This window comes from Echinops telfairi, unplaced genomic scaffold (assembly GCF_000313985.2).
Source record: "Echinops telfairi isolate 266 unplaced genomic scaffold, ASM31398v2 ScPeMD7_7427;HRSCAF=8465, whole genome shotgun sequence".
NCBI classification, from domain to species: Eukaryota; Metazoa; Chordata; class Mammalia; order Afrosoricida; family Tenrecidae; genus Echinops; species Echinops telfairi.
The window spans coordinates 13,634,684-13,654,054 of record NW_022111327.1 but is presented as its reverse complement, the minus strand read 5'-3'; the positions used below and the strand labels follow the sequence as shown (position 1 = coordinate 13,654,054).

Below are 19,371 nucleotides of genomic sequence, written 5' to 3'. Positions count from 1 at the left end.
CCCCCCGTGCTACTGCTGGAAGAGGCAAACCACACCGAACTCACTGCCATCCAGTCAATGCTGACTCATCGCGACTGTGGTTTTCTGAAACTATGACGGGGGAGTAGAAAGCCCAGGCTTGTCTACCTCAGAGCTGCTGGTGGTTTCAAACTGCCGACCATGTGAACTGCAGCCCAAGGCGTACGTCACCACTACACCACTAGGGCTCCAGAGCCAAGACAAACATGATGCTGTGCAGAGAATGAACAGACGAGACACCAAGGAGCGGGAAACGTTTCCAATCACCCATGAGCTACCAGGAGTTATCGCTGGACTCTTTAACGAGCGCTAAAGACTCAAGAAGAAAACCAGCGACCCCAATTTCTAAATGGGCAAAAGATCTGAATAAACACTTCCCCAAAGAAGAGGTCCAGATGGAAATTAGCATATAAAAATGTATTCCACACCAGCTGGAAAATTAGTACATACAGATAGCGTCAACATCATTGGTCACTATGGAAGTGTAAGTGAAGACCACCACTGAGAAAGCGCCACAGATTGCAGCCCAAGGTGACAATGCAGGATCCTGGGACGGAGAAAGGACATTAGTGAAATCCAAGTCGTCTGTGTCTGGGTTCCTGCTGTTGTGTCCATGTGACTTGTGGGAGTTCAGTTGCCGCGTCCGCACAGACACAAGGGGAAGTGGAGTGAGGAGCATACTGGCTTCCTTGTCCTTGAAGCTGTTCGGTCAAGCAAAAGTGAGTTTAAAGAACAAGAAAGTGAAAAGGAAAAGTTGAAACAAAAAGAGGTAAAAGTAGAAAGTGCTACTCAGAGGAATGTAGTTTTTCCACAAATAAAGTGTCCTTAATGTGCCCACACGTAACACGAGGAAATGATGAGATCATGTTAAAAACAGTCTTGGCATGGTCGCTTCCATGCACATGGCACACATCTCTCCAAACATTGCGTCAAAGAATTTTGGCCTCATCCACCCCGCCTCTCATATAGGACAGGCAATCCCTCTTGTTTTCTCTTCTATTCATTTCCGTTATTCCCCTGCTTGTGTGTGGAAAAAAAAAAAGCTCAAAAATATTACCTTAAATAAAATAAAAACCAGTTGAAATGTTGTGAGCAGATCCCCCTACGATGCAGGCTGGAGCTGCTCTGGCTTCCACAATGTGCTGTATTGTTGGTTTATCTTGTGTTGTTTGGTTTTTGTTTGTTCATATTAGAGTGTATCTATCCTATCATTGGAGGTCACCCTTTTGAAGTTGTGTTATGCGTCTTTCCATTTTTCAATATATGAAACCTAGGATTGATGAACCTATAGGGACAGCAAGTAGAATAAGGGATTTGGGGGGAGGGGGTACAGTGGTAGTGGGGGGTGAAGGGGAGGCGATGTCAAGGAGTCCATGTAGAAAAAGAATGTTTGGAAAATGATTATGGTAGCGATTGTATAGTTCTGCCTGAAGTGACTGAACTATGGAATGATATGATAGATATCAAAAAATTGAAAAAATTTAAAAACCAACTTTTTATTGTCAAGGTGTGGGTTTACATATTAGATCATCATTTTTGTTTTCAACAACTTATCTAACCTCCCAGTAGCTTGCCCTGTCTGCCCCCTTGCCCATCTGTCTACCCTCTAGCCCAGGGGTCTGCAAACAGGTTCAAGGGCCATATTCGGCTCTCTCAGTAAGTCCATGTGGCCCTGAAGTCAAACTGAAAAAATTTAAAGGATATTAATCAGAGAATGGTGATTTCATTTGTTTGTGAAAAGATATGTATGGCTCTGAAAGAATTTTCAAATTGTTGCCAGAGACAGGGCTGGCTCTTAGGTCTCAAATGTTTGTGACCCCTGCTGTAGCTGATTGCTTCGCCCTCCTTCCCTTTCCCTCCCCCCTCTGCTCACAGCAAAGTGAAAACATTACTTTTGTAAATTGTATAATAAAAAGTACAGGTCCCCCCTCCCATCCGAGAACAGAGCAGTCCTTAGAAACCTTTTGTACACTGGAATGGCATCCAGCTAAGAAGGGGTTACTGTTCATTTATATGGAGATTTTTTTGAGCATTCTGAAATCTAAAAATTAATCTGCCAAATGCCACAAGAAGCCTAAAATAATACAAACATAGAAGAAAAGCAGGAACGAGAGAATACATACATAGCCTATATAAAGTAGAAATACTGCACATAGCTCTGGGGAAGGAGCTTGGCCATGCTACTCTTGTGTGTGTATGGGAGGTGGGGGGGCTCACGGCCATGTTTAACAGTTTGCTGCAAAATAAACACTGATCACCATTTTTTATTTTCAACTCCCCCCCCCCTATAAAAACAGCAATCCTCTTAGGATATCTTTCTGTTAGTGAAAGCTGGCCTCTCATAAAAGCAGGGTGGCATTGACAGCTAACTTCTGAAACGCAGTGAATACCTGTGTGACTCTGGTCAAAAAGTCCCGGACTAGATATAGCGTCTGGGGTCTTAAAGGCCTGAAGGTAAACAAGCGGCCATCTAGCTCAGAAACAACAAAGCTCACATGGAAGAAGCACACCAGCCTGTGTGACCAGGAGGTGTTGAAGGGAATCCGGTATCAGGCATCAAAGAACAAAAAATCATATCATTGTAAATGAGGGGGAGTGCAGATTGGAGACCCAAAGCCCACCTGTAGGTAACGGGACATCCCCTTTCAGAAGGGTCACGGGGAGGAGATGAGCCAATCAGGGTGCAGTGTAGCAACAATGAAACATACAGCTTTCCTCCAATTCTTAAATGCTCCTTCCTGATCCCAAATCTGCCTTGATCATGATCCCAAATCTGCCTTGCAAGTCTGGCTAGACCAGAGGAGATACACTGGTGCAGATAGGAACTGGAAACAAAGGGAATCCAGGACAGATGATCCCTTCAGGACCAGTGGTGAGAGTGGCGATACCGGGAGGGTGGAGGGAAGGTCAGGTAGAGATGGGGAACCAATTATAATGATTTACATATAACCTCCTCCCTGGGGGACGGACAGCAGAAAAGTGGGTGAAGGGAGACATCGGACATTGTAAGACATGACAAAATAATAATTTATCAAGGGTTCATGACGGAGGGGGGAGCAGGGAGGGAGGGGGGAAACGGAGGAGCGGATATCAAGGGCTCCAGTAGAAAGCAGATGTTTTGAGAATGATTAGGGAAACAAATGTACAAAAGTGCTTGACATACAATGGATGGATGTATGGTTTGTGATGTGTTGTACAAACCCCCAATAAAATGATTTTTTAAAAAGTCCCAGATCTGGATGAATTTAGAGGACATTATGCTGAGTGCAGCCGGTCAATCACAAAAGGACCAATATTATAGGAGACCATTGTTATAAAAGGAAAGAAAATCAAGATAAAGGTTTTCACACCAAAAGAAACAGACTTTGATGGTGACAAGGGGTGAGAGGGGTTGGGAAAGCAGCAGCAATGGGCTAGAAGGTAGACAGGTATTAAACTGGGTGAACAGAAAGATAATGTATTATAAGAGGGAAAAGGAGCCGAAAGGGGGGCAGGGGGACAGGGCAAACTCTTGGGAAGTTTGACAAGTGGTCTAATGCACAAAGGATCTGTAATGTAAACCCCACCTTTCACTCCACGCCGTGGGGTCGATTCCAATTCAGAGCCTCTGGAGAGGGCAGGGTAGAACTACCCCTGTGGTTTCCCAGCCTACCTCTCGACAGGACTAGAACAGAACAGGTGGTGATTTTGAACAGCTGACCTTTTATTTAGTTCACAAGTTTTAAAAAAAAGAAGAGCGGTCATGGATCAGAGCATGGTAGTCCCTTAGGAAGGGAAAAAGAAACAATTGAAAGTGGTGCCTTTGTTTATACAGACTGGAGTTGATATTTACAGCACATTAGCTCAATAGTTAAATGTGAGAGCCTTATCGGATGGCCTTAAGTGAGATGGGTAGGCTATGTTAGGTCTGCTTATTGCATGGTTTAGGTATGTCTTCTTAGTGTCAAGTTGAAGTCAGCAATGTGTTAAGAAAAATTGGCATGATGTGCTTACCAAAATAATGTGCACAGTGGTATGCATGTTTCCGGGATTGGCAAAGAGCTGTGCCAGGCCTGCGTTACTTGCAGGGAAAATACAGTAGTTAATCCCAGGATTGGGCTGGGCCAAACAGAAGTGCAATGGCAAAAACCTCCAAACTTGCTGCCATCGAGTCCATGCCGACTCACTATAACCCTGTCAGAGTCCAACCGCCCCTGTGGGCTTCTGAGACTGTACCTCTTTACAGGAGTAGAAAGCCTCATGTCTCCCGTGTACAGGCTGGTCGTTTTGAACTCCTGACCCTGCGGTTAACTATGTAATGAACCACCCACTACTCCATCAGTGTTCCTGGAGCTGGCAACTGAACTGCCGTATTGGGGAGAGTAGGGTAGGCTTAAGGTTCTACAACATTTACACTCAGGTTTTGCCCACTACAGGCACTACAATCCTGTGTTCTTGGGGGTCTAGGAAATAGTCAGTGCTCCAATGGATTGAACTGTGTTTTGAAAGACAGCTGAGTTAAAGTTGAGTGGACAAGAGGAACAGTCAGAGAGGTGGTGAAGAACCAGAATAATTCAGGAAATAAATCAAAGGAGGAAAGAGTTGCCCATAAAAAAATCATCATATGAGGAGGGGAGGGCAGAGTGGAGAACCAAAGCCCATCTGTAGGTCACTGGACATCCCCTTACAGAAGGGTCTCAGGGAGGAGAGGAGCCAGTCAGGGTGCAATGTAGCAACGTTGAAACATACAACTTTCCTCTAGTTCCTAAATGCTTCCTCCCCCCGCCTACTATCATGATCCCAACTCTACCTTACAAATATGGCTAGACCAGAGGATGCACACTGATACCGATAGGAACTGGAAACACAGGGAATCCAGGGTGAATGATCCCTTCAGGACCAGTGGTGTGAGTGGCGATACTGGAAAGGGGGAACCGATTACAAGTATCTACATATAACCTCCTCCCTGGGGGATGGACAACAGAAAAGTGGGTGAAGGGAGATGTCAGACAGTTCAAAATATGACAAAATAATTTGTAAATTATCAAGGGTTCGTGAGGGAGGGGGAAGCGGGGAGGGAGGGGAAAAATGAGGAGCTGATGCCAGGGGCTTAAGTGGAGAGCAAATGTTTTGAGAACGATGAGGGCAATGAATGTACAAATGTGCCTGACACAATGGAAGGATGGATGGATTGTGATAAGAGTTGTATCAGCCCCTAATAAAATGATTAGGAAAAAAAATCATCATAAAGGAGGTAGGTCAGTGTTAAGGATCTGTCGAGCCAATGCTGACTCATAGCAACCCTATAGAGCAGGGTAAACCTGCCCCTTTGGGTTCCGGAGACTGTAACTCTTTTGTTTTACAATGGAGTCATTTATTTGAATTAAGCTCTCCTGCAGTCTTAACCAGTGATTATAATTCAGTCAAGAAGTTACATCAGGGAAGAGGGAGTGGGCCTCCTGTTTTGTGTCCAACAGTTTATCTACCTGCTGTCTTAGAGCACGGCGGCACACCAACCATGATGCGCACATCAATTCTTTACTTCTTCAACAGTCTTCTATTTTTAAAATTGTTTTCAGCATCTTCTTTCTTGTATTCATGATTAGCTCATTTCCCTCCAACCTCCCCTCCCATATCCCCAATAACAATATTAAAATAAGCCAGAGAAACAAAGTTGATTGAGAAAATATTAAAAACGAGCAAATTTAAAATGGGTCCAAAGGGAGATCAAATGACCAGGTTTTACATTTAAACGTTAATTACAATTGCCATAACCGGGATGACAATACATTCTGATAGCAAGGCTATTCACTATTTACATCCTCTATGGTCAGAGGGGATTCACCGGAGGCTGAATTCATGTGTGGACCCTGTAGCAAATGGATTTTGGGCTTTTACTGTCATCCCTAGCCCTCTGCAAATTAGGTGTTCACAATTTAAGCTTTATGCCATTCCTTCTGTCAAATTTGAATTTTATTACTTAACAATCTTGGATTACACCAGTTGGTGTGCTTCTTCCATGTGGATTTACTTGCTTGCTTGAATAGCCTTTTAGACCCTTGACAGTATTCCAATTGATAGCGAGGTACCATCTGCCTTCCTCACCACACTATGCTGTAGCACGATCTTCAGTGATCCCTTCATGAGGGTGAGTATCGAGCAGGGCCATGTCATAAGAACTAATTGTTCTTGGATTAGGGCTAGAATTGGGAGCAAACCCAAAATCCATTCACTTGTCTATGGTTCATGTAAGTCTCTGGTTTACATTATCATTTTATGACAGAAAATATTATCAATTTCCCTGCGGCATCAGGTAATTCTATTGATAATGTCATTAACGTATCCAACAGTACAGAATTTACCACAGTTGAGGAAATGGAAGTTGCACAAGTACAGACCGGCTCTGCACCGCAGTCCATGAGCTGTTGGTTGCACAGATAACATTCTTAAATGATCGAGCTCTGTTTACACGTTAACCTGGGGGCTGGTGATGGGGGGATTTCCCAGTAACATTCATTGACAAGGGCAGAGTCACGTCTATGAGAAGAATACATGTCATAGTAAAGCAAGGAGGACATTAAAATAATAAATATACAGTGGTTCTGGGCCATCTTTCACTGAGCGCACACAGAGGGATTCTAAGGAAGGTCCAGTGACGGCTCATTCCACAGCCTTCTGGTGGCTGGCAGTCACCTGCTTTGTCTCCCGCCAGGGAGTTTCTGAGGCTGTTAATGAAAGTAAAAAGTCTCATCCCCACCCCTAATAAGCACCCAGTGGTTTTGAACTGTTAACCTTGTGGTAAGCAGCCTCATCCATAACCCACTATGCCACTGGGGCACACCTATAGTCAAGACAAGCTGGTTTTTATTTTTTTCAGGGGAGAGTGTGAACACAGTCCCCCACTACCACAAACTACGCAGTCGAGTTTCCCACATTTGGGGAAATGGCAGGGGTCAGCACATTGGGAGTGCAATGGATAAGCCTCGCTCTGGGAAAACCACCTTCGTGATCATGGTGTCTCCTGACAAGCCAGTTTTTTAAAGGCTTTTTCCATTTCTCTTAAAACACCATTAGTAATATTTGGAAGTACAATTTTATTTCAGTGGGAATATTTTATCACTTGATCATACATGATCACAGTTGATCATCTGCGCGCGCACACAAAGACGAAGACGCCGGCATTTCAATGTGGGTCTTCATACGAACAAGGAAGCAGTTTCTTTTCACAATACTACCAAGAGATACAGAAAATAGGGACACGATCGTGTTATCTGAGGCCCTATCTCAATACTAATGGAGCAAAACCTGAAGGGCACCGAAGCTTGCTCCATGCCGGTGGCTTGACACTTCTGCAATGTTCTCAATGGAGCAAAATGGGGGATTGCTTGGTTCTTCTCCGAGGACAAATGTTTTGGTAAACATGTGCAGACGTCACCAGCAGTCTTCTGTGCACGTGTCGTTATAGTGCGCTTGGTTTCTTGACACGAGATGGTGCCCCGTGGTCAAGCATGCTCTATTTTTAAAATCCCACACGAGAGGCAGTTATGAGAAGTGGAGTGGTGACAAGTTCAGGTTCGAGAGTGAGATGTTGGACTTTCTCCCTTACTGCCTCTGGGATGTGGTCTAGCTGACAGCTCTCCGAGCCTCAGAGTCCAGGTTTGTAACATGAGACTGATAGGCTTGCGCCAACCTCTCAGCCTGGTGTGCTTGCTTAGCTTATACTTGTCCCTGCAGAGTGCTCTGCCCAGCAAGCAGCTCATTAGAGAGTAGCGGGCAGTATTGGTGATGTTAATAGGGCAATGATTTTTCATTACAAGCCCTGAAACAGTCACTATTCAAAACAAAGCCCGAGCACGCAAAACGGTTTACCAGAGGCGGGGAAGGGGACTTGAGGATGTCTGAGGGGAAATGGAATGACAGTGAATGGAAACACCCCATCAACTTTCTGAAGCGCCCCTGTGTGAGAGCAATGAGGCTTCGCTGGGGGTGTTGAGGAGGCCCCATGGGATAAGACAATGTTGGGCATTTTCCTCAAACTTTTCGAAGCCCCCCTCTTAGGGTCCCAGGATGCAACCCAAGGGAGCCACCTTTCTGGCCGGCAGCTAAGCTCACTGCTTGCATGTCTGGGCGGGTACGTGGGAGTGAGGTGGAGGTTGGGAAAGGAGACTGAGGGACTAAGCATGTGTCGCAGGGGAGGGGTACCCTTCATTTCCTACGGGGTCTTGGGCTACAGTGGACTGATAGTGAGGGTCACTGTTTGGAGCGGAGGTAAAAGGTCCATTCTGAGAACCACAGGGAATGAGGTGAAGAGGGTCATCCAGGTGCAGACACCTCATTGAATGCAGGGCGGGCAAGGAGATGGTGGCACAGTCGGCCCCACTGTGGTCCCTCCCTTTCAGGGCCCCACCCTTTTTACCCCCCTTTCTTGCTACCTCCTACCTATCCCCCGTTTCTGCTCACTTCTTTCAAACAAGGAAATCAGAAGTTGGGGGGTGGCGGGAAGAAAACCAAGGAAAACGTCAGGTTTCCCAGCAGCACCTCACACACGTGCCGGGCAGAGCGCTGTGCCCACAATCCATGGGGGACACGTCTCTCGTCCAGTTGGGCATAGAGGTGGCCATAGAGAAACATGGACACGGACTGCACAGTGACAGCACAGATGCAGAGAGACAAAATGATGTTTCCGTGCACTCCTCTATGCACAGAGCCACTGAGGAAGAACAGCCTCCCCTCACCCCACACTGCCACTCTTGGTGATCTCTCTCTCATTTCTCCATCTCCGCTTAGCTGCTGGACACAAAGGTAGCTTCCCTCGGGTTTACTTGCTGAGCAGACTTTAAAATGTTTGTGGGCAAATGACCCTAAGCTCTTCATTCCATTGTTCCCCAGAGAGCCTTTTGAAGTCCCCTGGTAGATTTTCACTCAGCGCGGAGCCATCCTGATCCACAGGCACAAGGGGGCCGGTTTACCACTCGTTTTAATGTCTGAAGGGAGAAGGCTTCAGGCAGATTCTGGATTTTGATGATTTTCCTCTCATAGCAGAAATACTCAGTAACCCATAGCCAATACTTGCCATCCTAAGAACAAACAGGTAAGCGAGAGTCACTGAAATCGGATGACTTGGTGTGAAGGCGAATACAGCACAGTGTTGCTTTGTTTGCTGACACACCGGAAGGTTCTTTCCAAAACTCTGTATCACCTTTCCGGAAGGCAAGAAAAAACCAGCCACTTTAAAACCGAGAACTACTTGACGAGTAACCTATTCATATGGTTTCCACTGGGCTGAGGCAGTGCAACCCAAATCAGTACAGAAAACCTTCAAACACTTTGTGGGAAAATGACATATTTTTTTAATTGCAGTTTTCCACAAACTTGAAGATTTAGAAAAATCCATGGCCTGGAAGAAGCAACAGTCCGTGTCCCCCACCCCCCCACCCCCCAAGGCAGCAGTAGTTCTTGTTCCTCCTGCTCTAAATGTCTGCTTCCAGGCTCACTTTGCAGCCAAGTTCCTGCTCATTTGAACTGGTTGTCAATCAAGGTCCCCTTCATTTTAGCTTTCTTAGCTTCCAGCTCAGCCTGGAGAGAAAGAAAAGTCAAGGGTCCTGATTGAGTACAAGATACACAATTCTTTTCCTTTCCTTCCACTAGTGGTTCTGGAAAATGGAAAGGCTGGATGGGAAAAGGGGGGTGGGGGGGGGTGTGCGTGCGCACGAAGATACAGGGCTCTGGCCAAAGGCTACTGTTGCAGATTTCGACAGCATTACTGATACCCCCTCCCCCCCACTGCCCCCAAGGGCAAGGGAACCAATATTGTGGCAAACCGGTATCTTCTTGTGGGCAGAACAGGAAGCAAAACACGGCTGCTCTATGTGGCCTGGTCCTCGGACTGCAGCAAGTCTGGGAAATGTTTGCAGGTGGCCCAGGCAAGGTGCATGTGCAAGAATAGGAGTCAGCCTTCAGGAATGGGCAGGCGCTAGGAGTCAGAAGCGACTCCCTTTGGCTGTGGAGTTAACCCTAAAATACTCTCGGAATCAAAGATTGGGGTCTATTCTGTCCTTTTCATTCTATTTACACATTACAACTCTGTCCATGACAGATTGGAAGTTTGAAAACAGAGAAAAGGGGGAAAAGCTTTGGTCTTTCGCCTCAGGACTGTGTCATAAAAACAAAACCGGCTCAATCATCATTCGGCCAGATGGGCTGCCTTGAGACGGCGCAGTGAGGTAGGGCCTTGATGAAGAACCGCGGGCAAATGACTCTTCCACACCCACGGCTTTTGGCACGAACACATCCTATGAGGGGGCCTTCGGAGAGCTGGGGGGGGGGTTGTTGTCATCTTTCTATTAGTATCTTTCCAACGAACTCTTGGAAGGCTCCTTGTGGAAGTGAGCCCAGTAATCAGGTCCTAAACGGCTGGCATTCAGTGCCTGCTGCAGAAGCTATGGCTGCCCGGACCCTGGCCTTGCCAAAGCAGCCCTGTCAAGCCTGGACTCTCTCTTCTTAAAATAGGATTTCCATTAGGGCTCACTCACACATGATTTCAGGGGTAGCTCTTGTGGGCCGCCCCTCCCCGATGACCCCCTTTACAGAGTAGGGTCTAGAGGCAGAATCAGGTGATCGGAGCGCAGGGGTTGAGATGTAGCAGCCAAGTCTCTCCGTAACTCCCCCTGGAGACGTCCTCCTCTCAAGGATTCCCCACCCAGCCTGTTGGAGGGGCTCGCAGACCAAGAGCTCTGAAGAACCCAACCCTTTCCCTTGTCTGCAGCCACTCACCAGCTCCTGCAGCCGCCTCTTGCTCATGCCCTTCCGCTCCAGCTGCTTCTCAATCACTTTGGCATTCTGCGCATACGAGTCAGCAACTTCCCTCTGCGGGAAACCGGAATGGAGGTCTCTTTAAATCGGCAGCCTCACCAGCCACCGGCATCAAACAGAAGCAGCCATCTCTAGTACTCAGGAGGAAATCCTGACAGAGGTGGCAGGGCTCTGCTCACGGTCCACTTTGGAACTCTTGGTATCTACTGAATAGCCCAGGAGAGGGCAGGCTTCCTCACCTGAAACCCATTTTTAAAATAACAACGCCTCTCTCTCTCCCCTCTAATGTCATCACCCTGAAGTACCATAAAGGTAGTTGTCATGGCGGCTAAGGAGTATGGACTCGCTGTCGTGGGAGCTGGGCCTGAAATCACTCAGCCCACTCATGTCTTACACTGAAGGCGGAAGGGGCACTGTCCTTGAGTCTCTCACAAACCAGGGTGGGAAGCCACTGATGGATGCCAGCAGCCCTGGCTCATTGTCCACAGAGCCCGGAGAGGGACAGGAAGGAACGGAGATCAGCTCATACAGTCTCCGATGGCTCCTGACTAGCAGAACCCCAACTTACTGCCACGGAGTCCATGCCGTCTCCTAGCCACCCTATGGGACAAGGCAGAATGGCCACTGTCGATTTCCGAGGCGGTAATTCTTTACTAGAAGAGAAAACCATTTCTTTCTCCCGAGGAGTGATTGGTGGTTCCGACCTGCTGACCTTGCTGGTTAGCAGCCCACCACTAGCAGAGCAAAGGCGGAAAAGCAGGGTTTCTCATGACCCTGTGACTCCAATGCTCTCCTCTCCTACCCTTTCACCCTACCTCCCCTCTCCTCCCAGCTCCCGGGAGGGCGCAAGGACTTACAGCCTCAATCTCCTCTTCCTCTTCATCAATGGTAGACACGGTGACAGAACTGAACTTGCCCATGTCTTTGGTCCGTTTGGTCATCATCACCTGGAATAGCAGGAAGGCAAGTGAGTGCATGAGAGGAGCCTGGGGTGTCTGCAGGGGGCACAACAACCTCTTGGGGTACAAGGTGGCGGGCTGAAAAGCACATGTGGTTTTAGGGACATAAACCTTTTGAACATTTGCCATTAAGAGTTGTTAGAAATGTTCTAAAATGGATTGTGGTGATGATTATAGAAGTCCTCTTTCTTTTTTCTTTTTCTTTTTTACGTGGCTTTGCTTACAAAGCAAAAGGTTTGTAACGAACAAAGCAGGAAAGGGCAGAAAAGTTTACATTTCAGTTGTAGCAAGTACCCTAAGCAAATACGAAGTATAACACAAGTTGCTCGGGGAAGAAGAAAACGAACGAAAACTAGAAGTCTGCTCTTTTGCACACGGTAACTCAGGGGAGAGTGAACGCAGTCCCCCACTACCACAAATTATGCAGTCGAGTTTCCCACATTTGGGGAAATCGCAGGGGTCAGCACACCCGCAGTGCAATGGATAAGCCTCGCCCTGGGAAAACCACCTTCGTGATCATGGTGTCTCCCCTGCCAGGTAAGATTATACAAGTCCTCTTGATGTGGCTGAACGACTGAATTGCATGGTGTGTGAATTATATGCAGATAAAATTGATTTTTTTTAAAGTGTTTAGATGACAGAGGAATTAGGCCAATTCATTCCATTTTTAATTGTTCGCACTAGACCAGGAAGAGCTGGTAAGCATACAAAATACCATTTCTAATGTCATTGGGCAACTGCAGGAAAGAAGGCGATGATCTTACATTTCCTTAAGTATCTAAATGCCCCCAAAAGGCACTCTTAATAAAGATTGCACCTATAAAGGCCAGTGCCTCTCGTCCTTCAATCTTACTTTAAAATGTCCACCTAACCCTCAGGCTGTGGTCCTTAGAGCAAGCCGGCAACTGAACTCACCACCTCTGCTCAACTTTCAGCACAACAATAAGCCTCTGGTGAACATGACCCCTGGGCAGTATGCCCTCCTTCCACCGAGCAAACAAGATCCAAAGGGCAGCATCGGCCCTGGGGCGGAAGGACCGATGGAAACACAGGGAGAGACTAGAAAGAATGTGGTTGCATTGTGGGGGGTGGCCACAATGTCCGGAAACAAAATGTGGATGATTGGGTGGAGGAAGAAATAGGCTGGCTGTCTAAACTCTCAGCCACCTCACAAGAAAAAGCTTTTAAGAAAGAAAGAAAGTTAAGACTGAATTAGTACGGAGGCGCAACCAGCCATGTTGATTACCTTCTTGGGTGGCTCTTGTTTCTGAGTGTATATATTTGTTTTCCCAAAACCCTGGCCAAACTTCACCACGGCGCCGTCCACGATGAAGGTGACGGGCGCGTTCTTGGGCTGGGACTGGTAGAAGAGCGGGAGCCCACACCTGCAAACAGCACAGCCAAACAATCACTGGGTGCCTTCAGCAGCCCAACCCCCCCAAACTGCCACTCTCCAAGCACGCTGGGCCTCAGGCATTAGCTCTTCCCACCGTTTGCCCTACTAATGCCTAGCTTGTTAAAACTGTCCCTCAGATCTTGAGTGTCCTCCCCCAGCAGATCCTGACTCAGGAAGGAGGGGAAGTGGGACGGATGGGCTGGGGTCTTTGTCATGTTCATCAGCCTCCCTGGGGATCCTGAGCTTTAGACCAGTTTGGGAACTACTAGCTCCAGGCTACCAATCACGTTCCAGTCAGTACAGGAGCGTTTGTCTAGGGGGTAGAGTGTATATGGTGTGTGTGTGTGTGTGTGTGTGTGTGTGTGTTGTTTTTATAGTGTCGAAAGGGAGTCTATAGCTCCTTCTTGTGATGTCGTGTGCGCGCGTGCATGTGTGCGCTCATAGAGAGTGCGGCGTGTGCATGTTTGAGAGTGTGTGCAGTATCCAGAGGGAGTTCACAGGCTCTACCACCTCAGTGATCTGCAAATTGGATGACGGGTTTAAACTAATTGCGGTAGGGCGTGCAATGAACTAATTCCTGGAGTGGTCACCATGCGATTTCTACCGCTGGCCCATAATGCATTTTTGGAGCTACATACAGTGGGCCTGTAGGTTACACTGCAGTCCCTGGGTAGACTTGTACTGACACACAGGAGGTCACCATGAGTCAGACCTGACTCCGTGGCAACTGCTGTGTAGGCTTTTGTTTTAAAATAGGTCCTGATGAAACCAGTTTATCCAAACCAGTGTGGCTGCTAACCGCAAGCTCGGCGGTTCGAAACCACCAGCTGCTACACGGAAGGAGGACGGGGCTTTCTAAACCTGTAAAGAGTTACAGTCTTGGAAACCCACAGGGGCAGTTAGCTCTGCCCTGTCCTTTGGCTCACTATGAGCTGCTATGACTGGAAGGCAGTGAGGGGTATTTTTGTTCTGAATGTGAGTGTGAGTAAATGTGGCTTCTTGTGCATTTATTCTGTCCTATGGACTTTTAGTCCAAATCTGTGCCTCAACCATCACTGTGGAAAGACTAGACTATTACAGTTTAATATTCTCACTATTTACCACATAAGACTGGAAAATACATATATACATATGTATCTTTTTGTGTTTTTGTTTTTGTGCTTTAAATAGTACTTTCTAAGCTACAAGTATACAAAATAAAAAACTAAGCTTCCTAAGTCTCTGATCCTCTCAAAGACTTTATAAATAGGTCTGAGTTAAATGGCACTAGGCTACAGTTACCATCTGACCCAGCCTTCCTGTGCCAAAAGACCGGCAGCCCCGCCAATTGTCATATTTGAAGGTCCAGTGCAGCTTGATTCATAATATCTCAAAATGGAAACAGCCCAAATGCCCTACATTGGGTGGCTGGTTGAATGAACTGCAGTCCAGCCATGAAACGGCTTGCTCCTGAGCAGTAGAAAAGAGCCTCAGATGGCTGGGACCACTTGGAGAAGTCCCCAAATGTGAAAGGACACAGAATGCTCTGAGCTGTAGCCCCCACACACACTGCGTTCTAGTTGATTGCAACTCAAAGTTACCCTACAAGACAGAGTTGAACTGCCCCATACGGTTTCTGGGGCTGGAGCCCTGTTGGTATAGTAGTTACCAGTTAGGTCAGCAGTTCCAAACCTCCAGCCACTCCTTGGGAGAAAGAGGGGGCTTTCTACTCCTATAAAGAGTTGACAGTCTCAGAGAGCCACAGGGGCGACTCTACCCTGTCCTAAAGGGTAGCTATGGGTCGGCGTCAACTAGATGGTAGTGTGTCTGGGTTTGGGTTTTTTTTCAGTTTAGAAATCTTTATGGTAGCAGAGTCCCTAACCGTTCTCCCATGGAGCAGCGCGAGTGTAACCACTGACCTTGTGGTTAGCAGCTCAGCACTTGGCTGACAGCGCCACCAGGGTTTTATATCAAAATGTTCATGTAAATCTTACAACTCTACATACTGAAGAATGTACCCAAAACGTTTGGAAAAGGCAAAACGATGGGGATGAGTTGCAGAAGAGGGGGTGTGGCAGGAGGCTGGCCGCAAAGGCTACTGAAATGGCGGTGACCATTTCATGACCACAGGGGCGGGTGGACTGCACCGAGTTGGTGGGAAAAGGAAATGACATCGTGGAACTGTCCCCATGAATGTATTGAGGTGTCCTCGTGCTTTTGTCAAAATGTGCATCGAATGGAACACTTAAAATGGGGTCATTTTGTTAGATATGAATTACACCTCAATTTTTCTTTTAAATCACACTAAGTGAAAACCCCATTTTTGTGGTCAGCTGATCAGGGATGAAACTGACTAGTCTCCCGGGAAGCACATTGGCAAGGATACAGCTCAAGTCTGAAGGCAGTTGAGATGAGAGAAGAATAACAACATAACAGAGAACTGTATCCAAACAATTCTTTTCCTAACATAGTATGCTTCTAGTTGCTTACACTTGGAGAAAGCCAATTCATACTTACTTCCCACACTTTTTCCTGTACTGTCGTTCAATGCCTTCATGTCTGCAGAGAAAATGGATCATTTTATTGGGGCCTCACACAGCTCTCATCAAAACCCATCCATCCATCGTGTCCAGCACATTTGTATATATGTTGGCATCAACATTTTCAAAACATTTTCATTCTACTTTAGCCCTTGGTATCAGCTCATTTTCTCCTTCCCCCACCCCTCCTTCCCTCATGAACCCTTCATAATTTATAAATTATTTTTTTCATGTCTTACACTGACCGATGTCTCCCATCACCCACTTTTCTGTTCTCCGGCCCCTGGGAGGGGGTTATATGTAAATCATTGTAATCAGTTTCCCCTTTCTCCCCTTCCCCTCCTGGTATCGCTACTCTCATTATTGGTCCGGAGGGGTTTATGCCTTGGATTCCCTGTGTTGTGAGTTTTATCTGTACTAATGCACCTGCTCTGGTTTAGCCGGCTTTGTAAAGTAGAAGGGGTGGTGGTGGTGAGGAAGCATTAAAGAACTAGAGGAAAGTTGTATGTTTTATCATTGCTATACTGCACCCTGACTGGCTAGTCCCCTCCCCGAGACCCTTCTGTAAGGGGATGTCCAATTGCCTACAGATGGGCTTTGGGTCTCCACTCCACACTCCCCCTCATTCACAATGATCGACTTTTTTTTCTGGGTCTTGGATGCCTTATACCTGATCCCATCAACACCGCGTGATCACACAGACTGGTGTGCTTCTTCCATGTGGGGAAAATGGAAAAAAAATTTAAAAGCTATAAACAATAAATTCCATAATCTACCATCCTTACCATCTCATTTCTTCAAATGCCACCAAGGCTTTTCAGAAGTTTCAATTGATCAACTAAAAAACCAAATAACAACAAAAAGCTCACTGCCATCAAGTCCATGCCAACTCATAGCGACCCTAGAGGACAAGTGGGTTTCCAAGACTGGAGCTCTTTACAGGAGTAGAAAGCCGCATCTTTCTCCCGAGAAGCTGTTGCCGCCTTTGGCTGCTGACCTTGTGTTTAGAAGCCCAATGCATAATCACCACGCCACCAGGGCTCCTTGTAACAGTGTTAGTAGCCACTTACTCGACCTTTACTAAATGGCAAGAGCTATTCTAAATTGTACATGGAGTCAGTCAGTGAATCTTCCCCGAACCTCGAGTCCCACTATTATTCTCATTTTAAAGATGAGGGAACCTAACTAAGCACCAAGGAGTCCCGGTGGCAGAGTGAGGGGTCCCCACCACCAGTTTGGTGAGGACTCCTCAGGAAGAAGCTACGGTATATACAAAGAACCCTTACTGATGAACAAATAAATGCCTCTTTTAAAAACAAATGTAGTGTGCTGCCCCCCACCCTTTCTTTCCCCTCCTCTTAAAACCAGACTTTGGTAAAAACCCACCCACTCACCCAACTACCTACCCATCTTAGTGATCTTCCCCCATCAACAGATAAAGAGTTGCTTCATTCTTCATAAGGGTTGTGTTACATTCCTTTAAAACAAAAGGTCTTTTCCCAGTTAAATTCTGAGAAGTGCATATACATTGGAAGTGCTGGACTATCTCGCCAAATCACCCTCTACAGAAGTCGAACCACCCCTAGTAGGTTGAATGTGGCTGTTTCCCCTATAGTCTCGCCAACACCAAACCAAAAAAACCAAACTCATTGCCATTGAGTTTCATTTATTTGTAATTAGAAATAAGTATTTCACAATATATAACTACAGATTGTCTTTGTGATTAATCACTGCTTTAATTATGTTCAATTTGTAACAATGAAAATACATCCTGCATATCAGATATTACATTACGATTCCTAACAGTAGCAAAATTACAGTTATAAAGTAGCAACAAAAATAATTTTATGGTTGGGGGTCACCACAACATGAGGAACTGAATTAAAGGGGCGCGGCATTAGGAAGGTTGAAGACCACTGCTCAAGGACACAAGAGAGGCCACTGGGGGGTTCCGAAGCTATAAATCTTTACAGGAGCAGACTGCCTCATTGTTCACCCACAGAGCACTTGGTGGGTTTGAACTGGTGATCTCGTGGCTAGCAGCCGACCTGAAAACCACAGCTCCTCTCCACAACACATCATTAAATGGCATCACCCCCAATCTGACCTGAGGGAGGAAGGGGGGGGGTAACGACACAGGACCACAGAATTTGTATTTCCCTTTTTAAGAGTGACGTTAATAAGCATCTTTTTGAATGTTTGATAGCTGTTTCTATTTTGTTTGTGGACAGTCAGTTCTGACCATGTTTCCTTTATCACCAGAAAACTTGCAACTATTATGGTGTCTGACTCCAAGTGGCTAATTGTAAACACTATGGTACCTGATGACACAGTAAGACGCCCTGGTGGTGCGTGGGTACATGTCGGACTGTTAACCTCAAGTCGGCAGTTTGAAACCACCAGCTGCTCTGAGGGAGAAAGACAGGGCTTTCTACTCCTTCCTATAAAGAGTTGTTGTCTTGGAAATTCACAGGGGGTAGCTCTGTCCTGTCCTATATGGTCACTTATGAGTCAGGAACAACTCCATGGTAGTGAGTATGGTTTTGGTTTTGTTTCGGTGCACAGTGGTTCATTGCTCTGTTGCTAACCAAGAGGTCAGCTGTTCAAACCTGTAGGTCACTCAACGTGACAATTGGATTCTGTATAGAGTTATAGTCTTGGAAACTCACAGCGGCAATTCTACTGTCCCATGAGGTCACCGTGAGTTGGAATGACCAACAGCAGTTTGCTGGGTGTTTTAGGTTTGGGGTAATATGGGAAAATTACCTACTTTTTTCTTATTTAGCTTTTTATTTTAACAAGTTTTATTACCACTTCACCCACATGTCATACAATTCAATAATTCAAGAAGAGTTGTACAACTGTTATCATATTCAATGCTAGAATACTTTCTTCTTCCTTGTACTCAGTTATTCATGTAATTATTTTTTTCAAATTGTGGCAAAAAGATACACAAGGCATTCTCCAATTCTACAACTTCTACTTGTATAATTCAGTGCTATTGATAATATATATTTTTTACATTTTTATTGGCACCTAATCCACCTATCATATAATCCATAGTTCAACCATTCAATCGTATTAAGAATAATTGTACAATCATGACCACAATCAATTTTAAAAACCACCCCCCAAGGTTAAAATGCAAGTTTCTCCTTTAGAGCAGTTGGTGGCTCGAACCACTCATCTTGTGGCTAGCAGTCCAACAGTTACCTGCCAGCACCAAAGGGACTCCTTTGGAGTAGAGATGGCCTAGCTAGGTGCGCCACAGTCTTGGAAGCCGTTACCAAAAAAAAAAAAAAAGTTTGATCCTACAAAAGTAGGTCATTTTCTATGAACACCCAATTGCTAAAAGACCTAGGCCTGCTAACCACAAGGTTGCTGAGATAAAACTGAAGCTCCTTACCATGGCCTACCAGACCCCCACTGAGCACATCATCATCAGGCCCCACCTCATCTCAGACCTTCCCCACTCTTCTCTCCGAGGGGAATGTTCTTCTCACCACTGGGCCCTGGCTATCCCTTCTCTTCTTGGTTTATTTGGTCTCTGTTCAAATATCACCTAGTCAGAGGGGCCTTCCTTGCCCATGTTTGCTAAGAGGCTTTCCTGGGATTCTTTACCTCAGCTCTGGATTTCATCCACATCTCCTTTTTTTTTTTTAATAATTCTATTAGGGGCTCATACAAC

At 46.2% G+C, this 19,371-nt stretch overlaps 1 protein-coding gene and 2 non-coding genes across 4 annotated transcripts in view; all 3 read right to left on the bottom strand.

The window, feature by feature from the left end:
• Positions 1-6,871: 6,871 nt before the first annotated feature.
• On the bottom strand, positions 6,872-7,033 carry LOC115872609. Its single transcript, XR_004047949.1, has one exon. It is a non-coding gene; the product is annotated as a U1 spliceosomal RNA (small nuclear RNA).
• Positions 7,034-9,437: 2,404 nt separating this feature from the next.
• Positions 9,438-19,371, bottom strand: part of STEEP1 (STING1 ER exit protein 1) — a 26,507-nt gene continuing 16,573 nt past the window's right edge. For both annotated transcript variants that reach the window (XM_004710076.3, XM_045298578.1), the window contains exons 3-7: positions 15,661-15,702; positions 13,015-13,153; positions 11,667-11,756; positions 10,771-10,863; positions 9,438-9,573 (exon numbers count right to left, since the gene is read on the bottom strand). In XM_004710076.3, coding sequence (XP_004710133.1) covers positions 9,511-9,573; positions 10,771-10,863; positions 11,667-11,756; positions 13,015-13,153; positions 15,661-15,702 — 427 coding nt within the window. In that variant the 3' untranslated portion in view covers positions 9,438-9,510. The remainder of the gene's footprint in view (positions 9,574-10,770; positions 10,864-11,666; positions 11,757-13,014; positions 13,154-15,660; positions 15,703-19,371) is intronic.
• On the bottom strand, positions 12,152-12,313 carry LOC115872605. Its single transcript, XR_004047946.1, has one exon. It is a non-coding gene; the product is annotated as a U1 spliceosomal RNA (small nuclear RNA).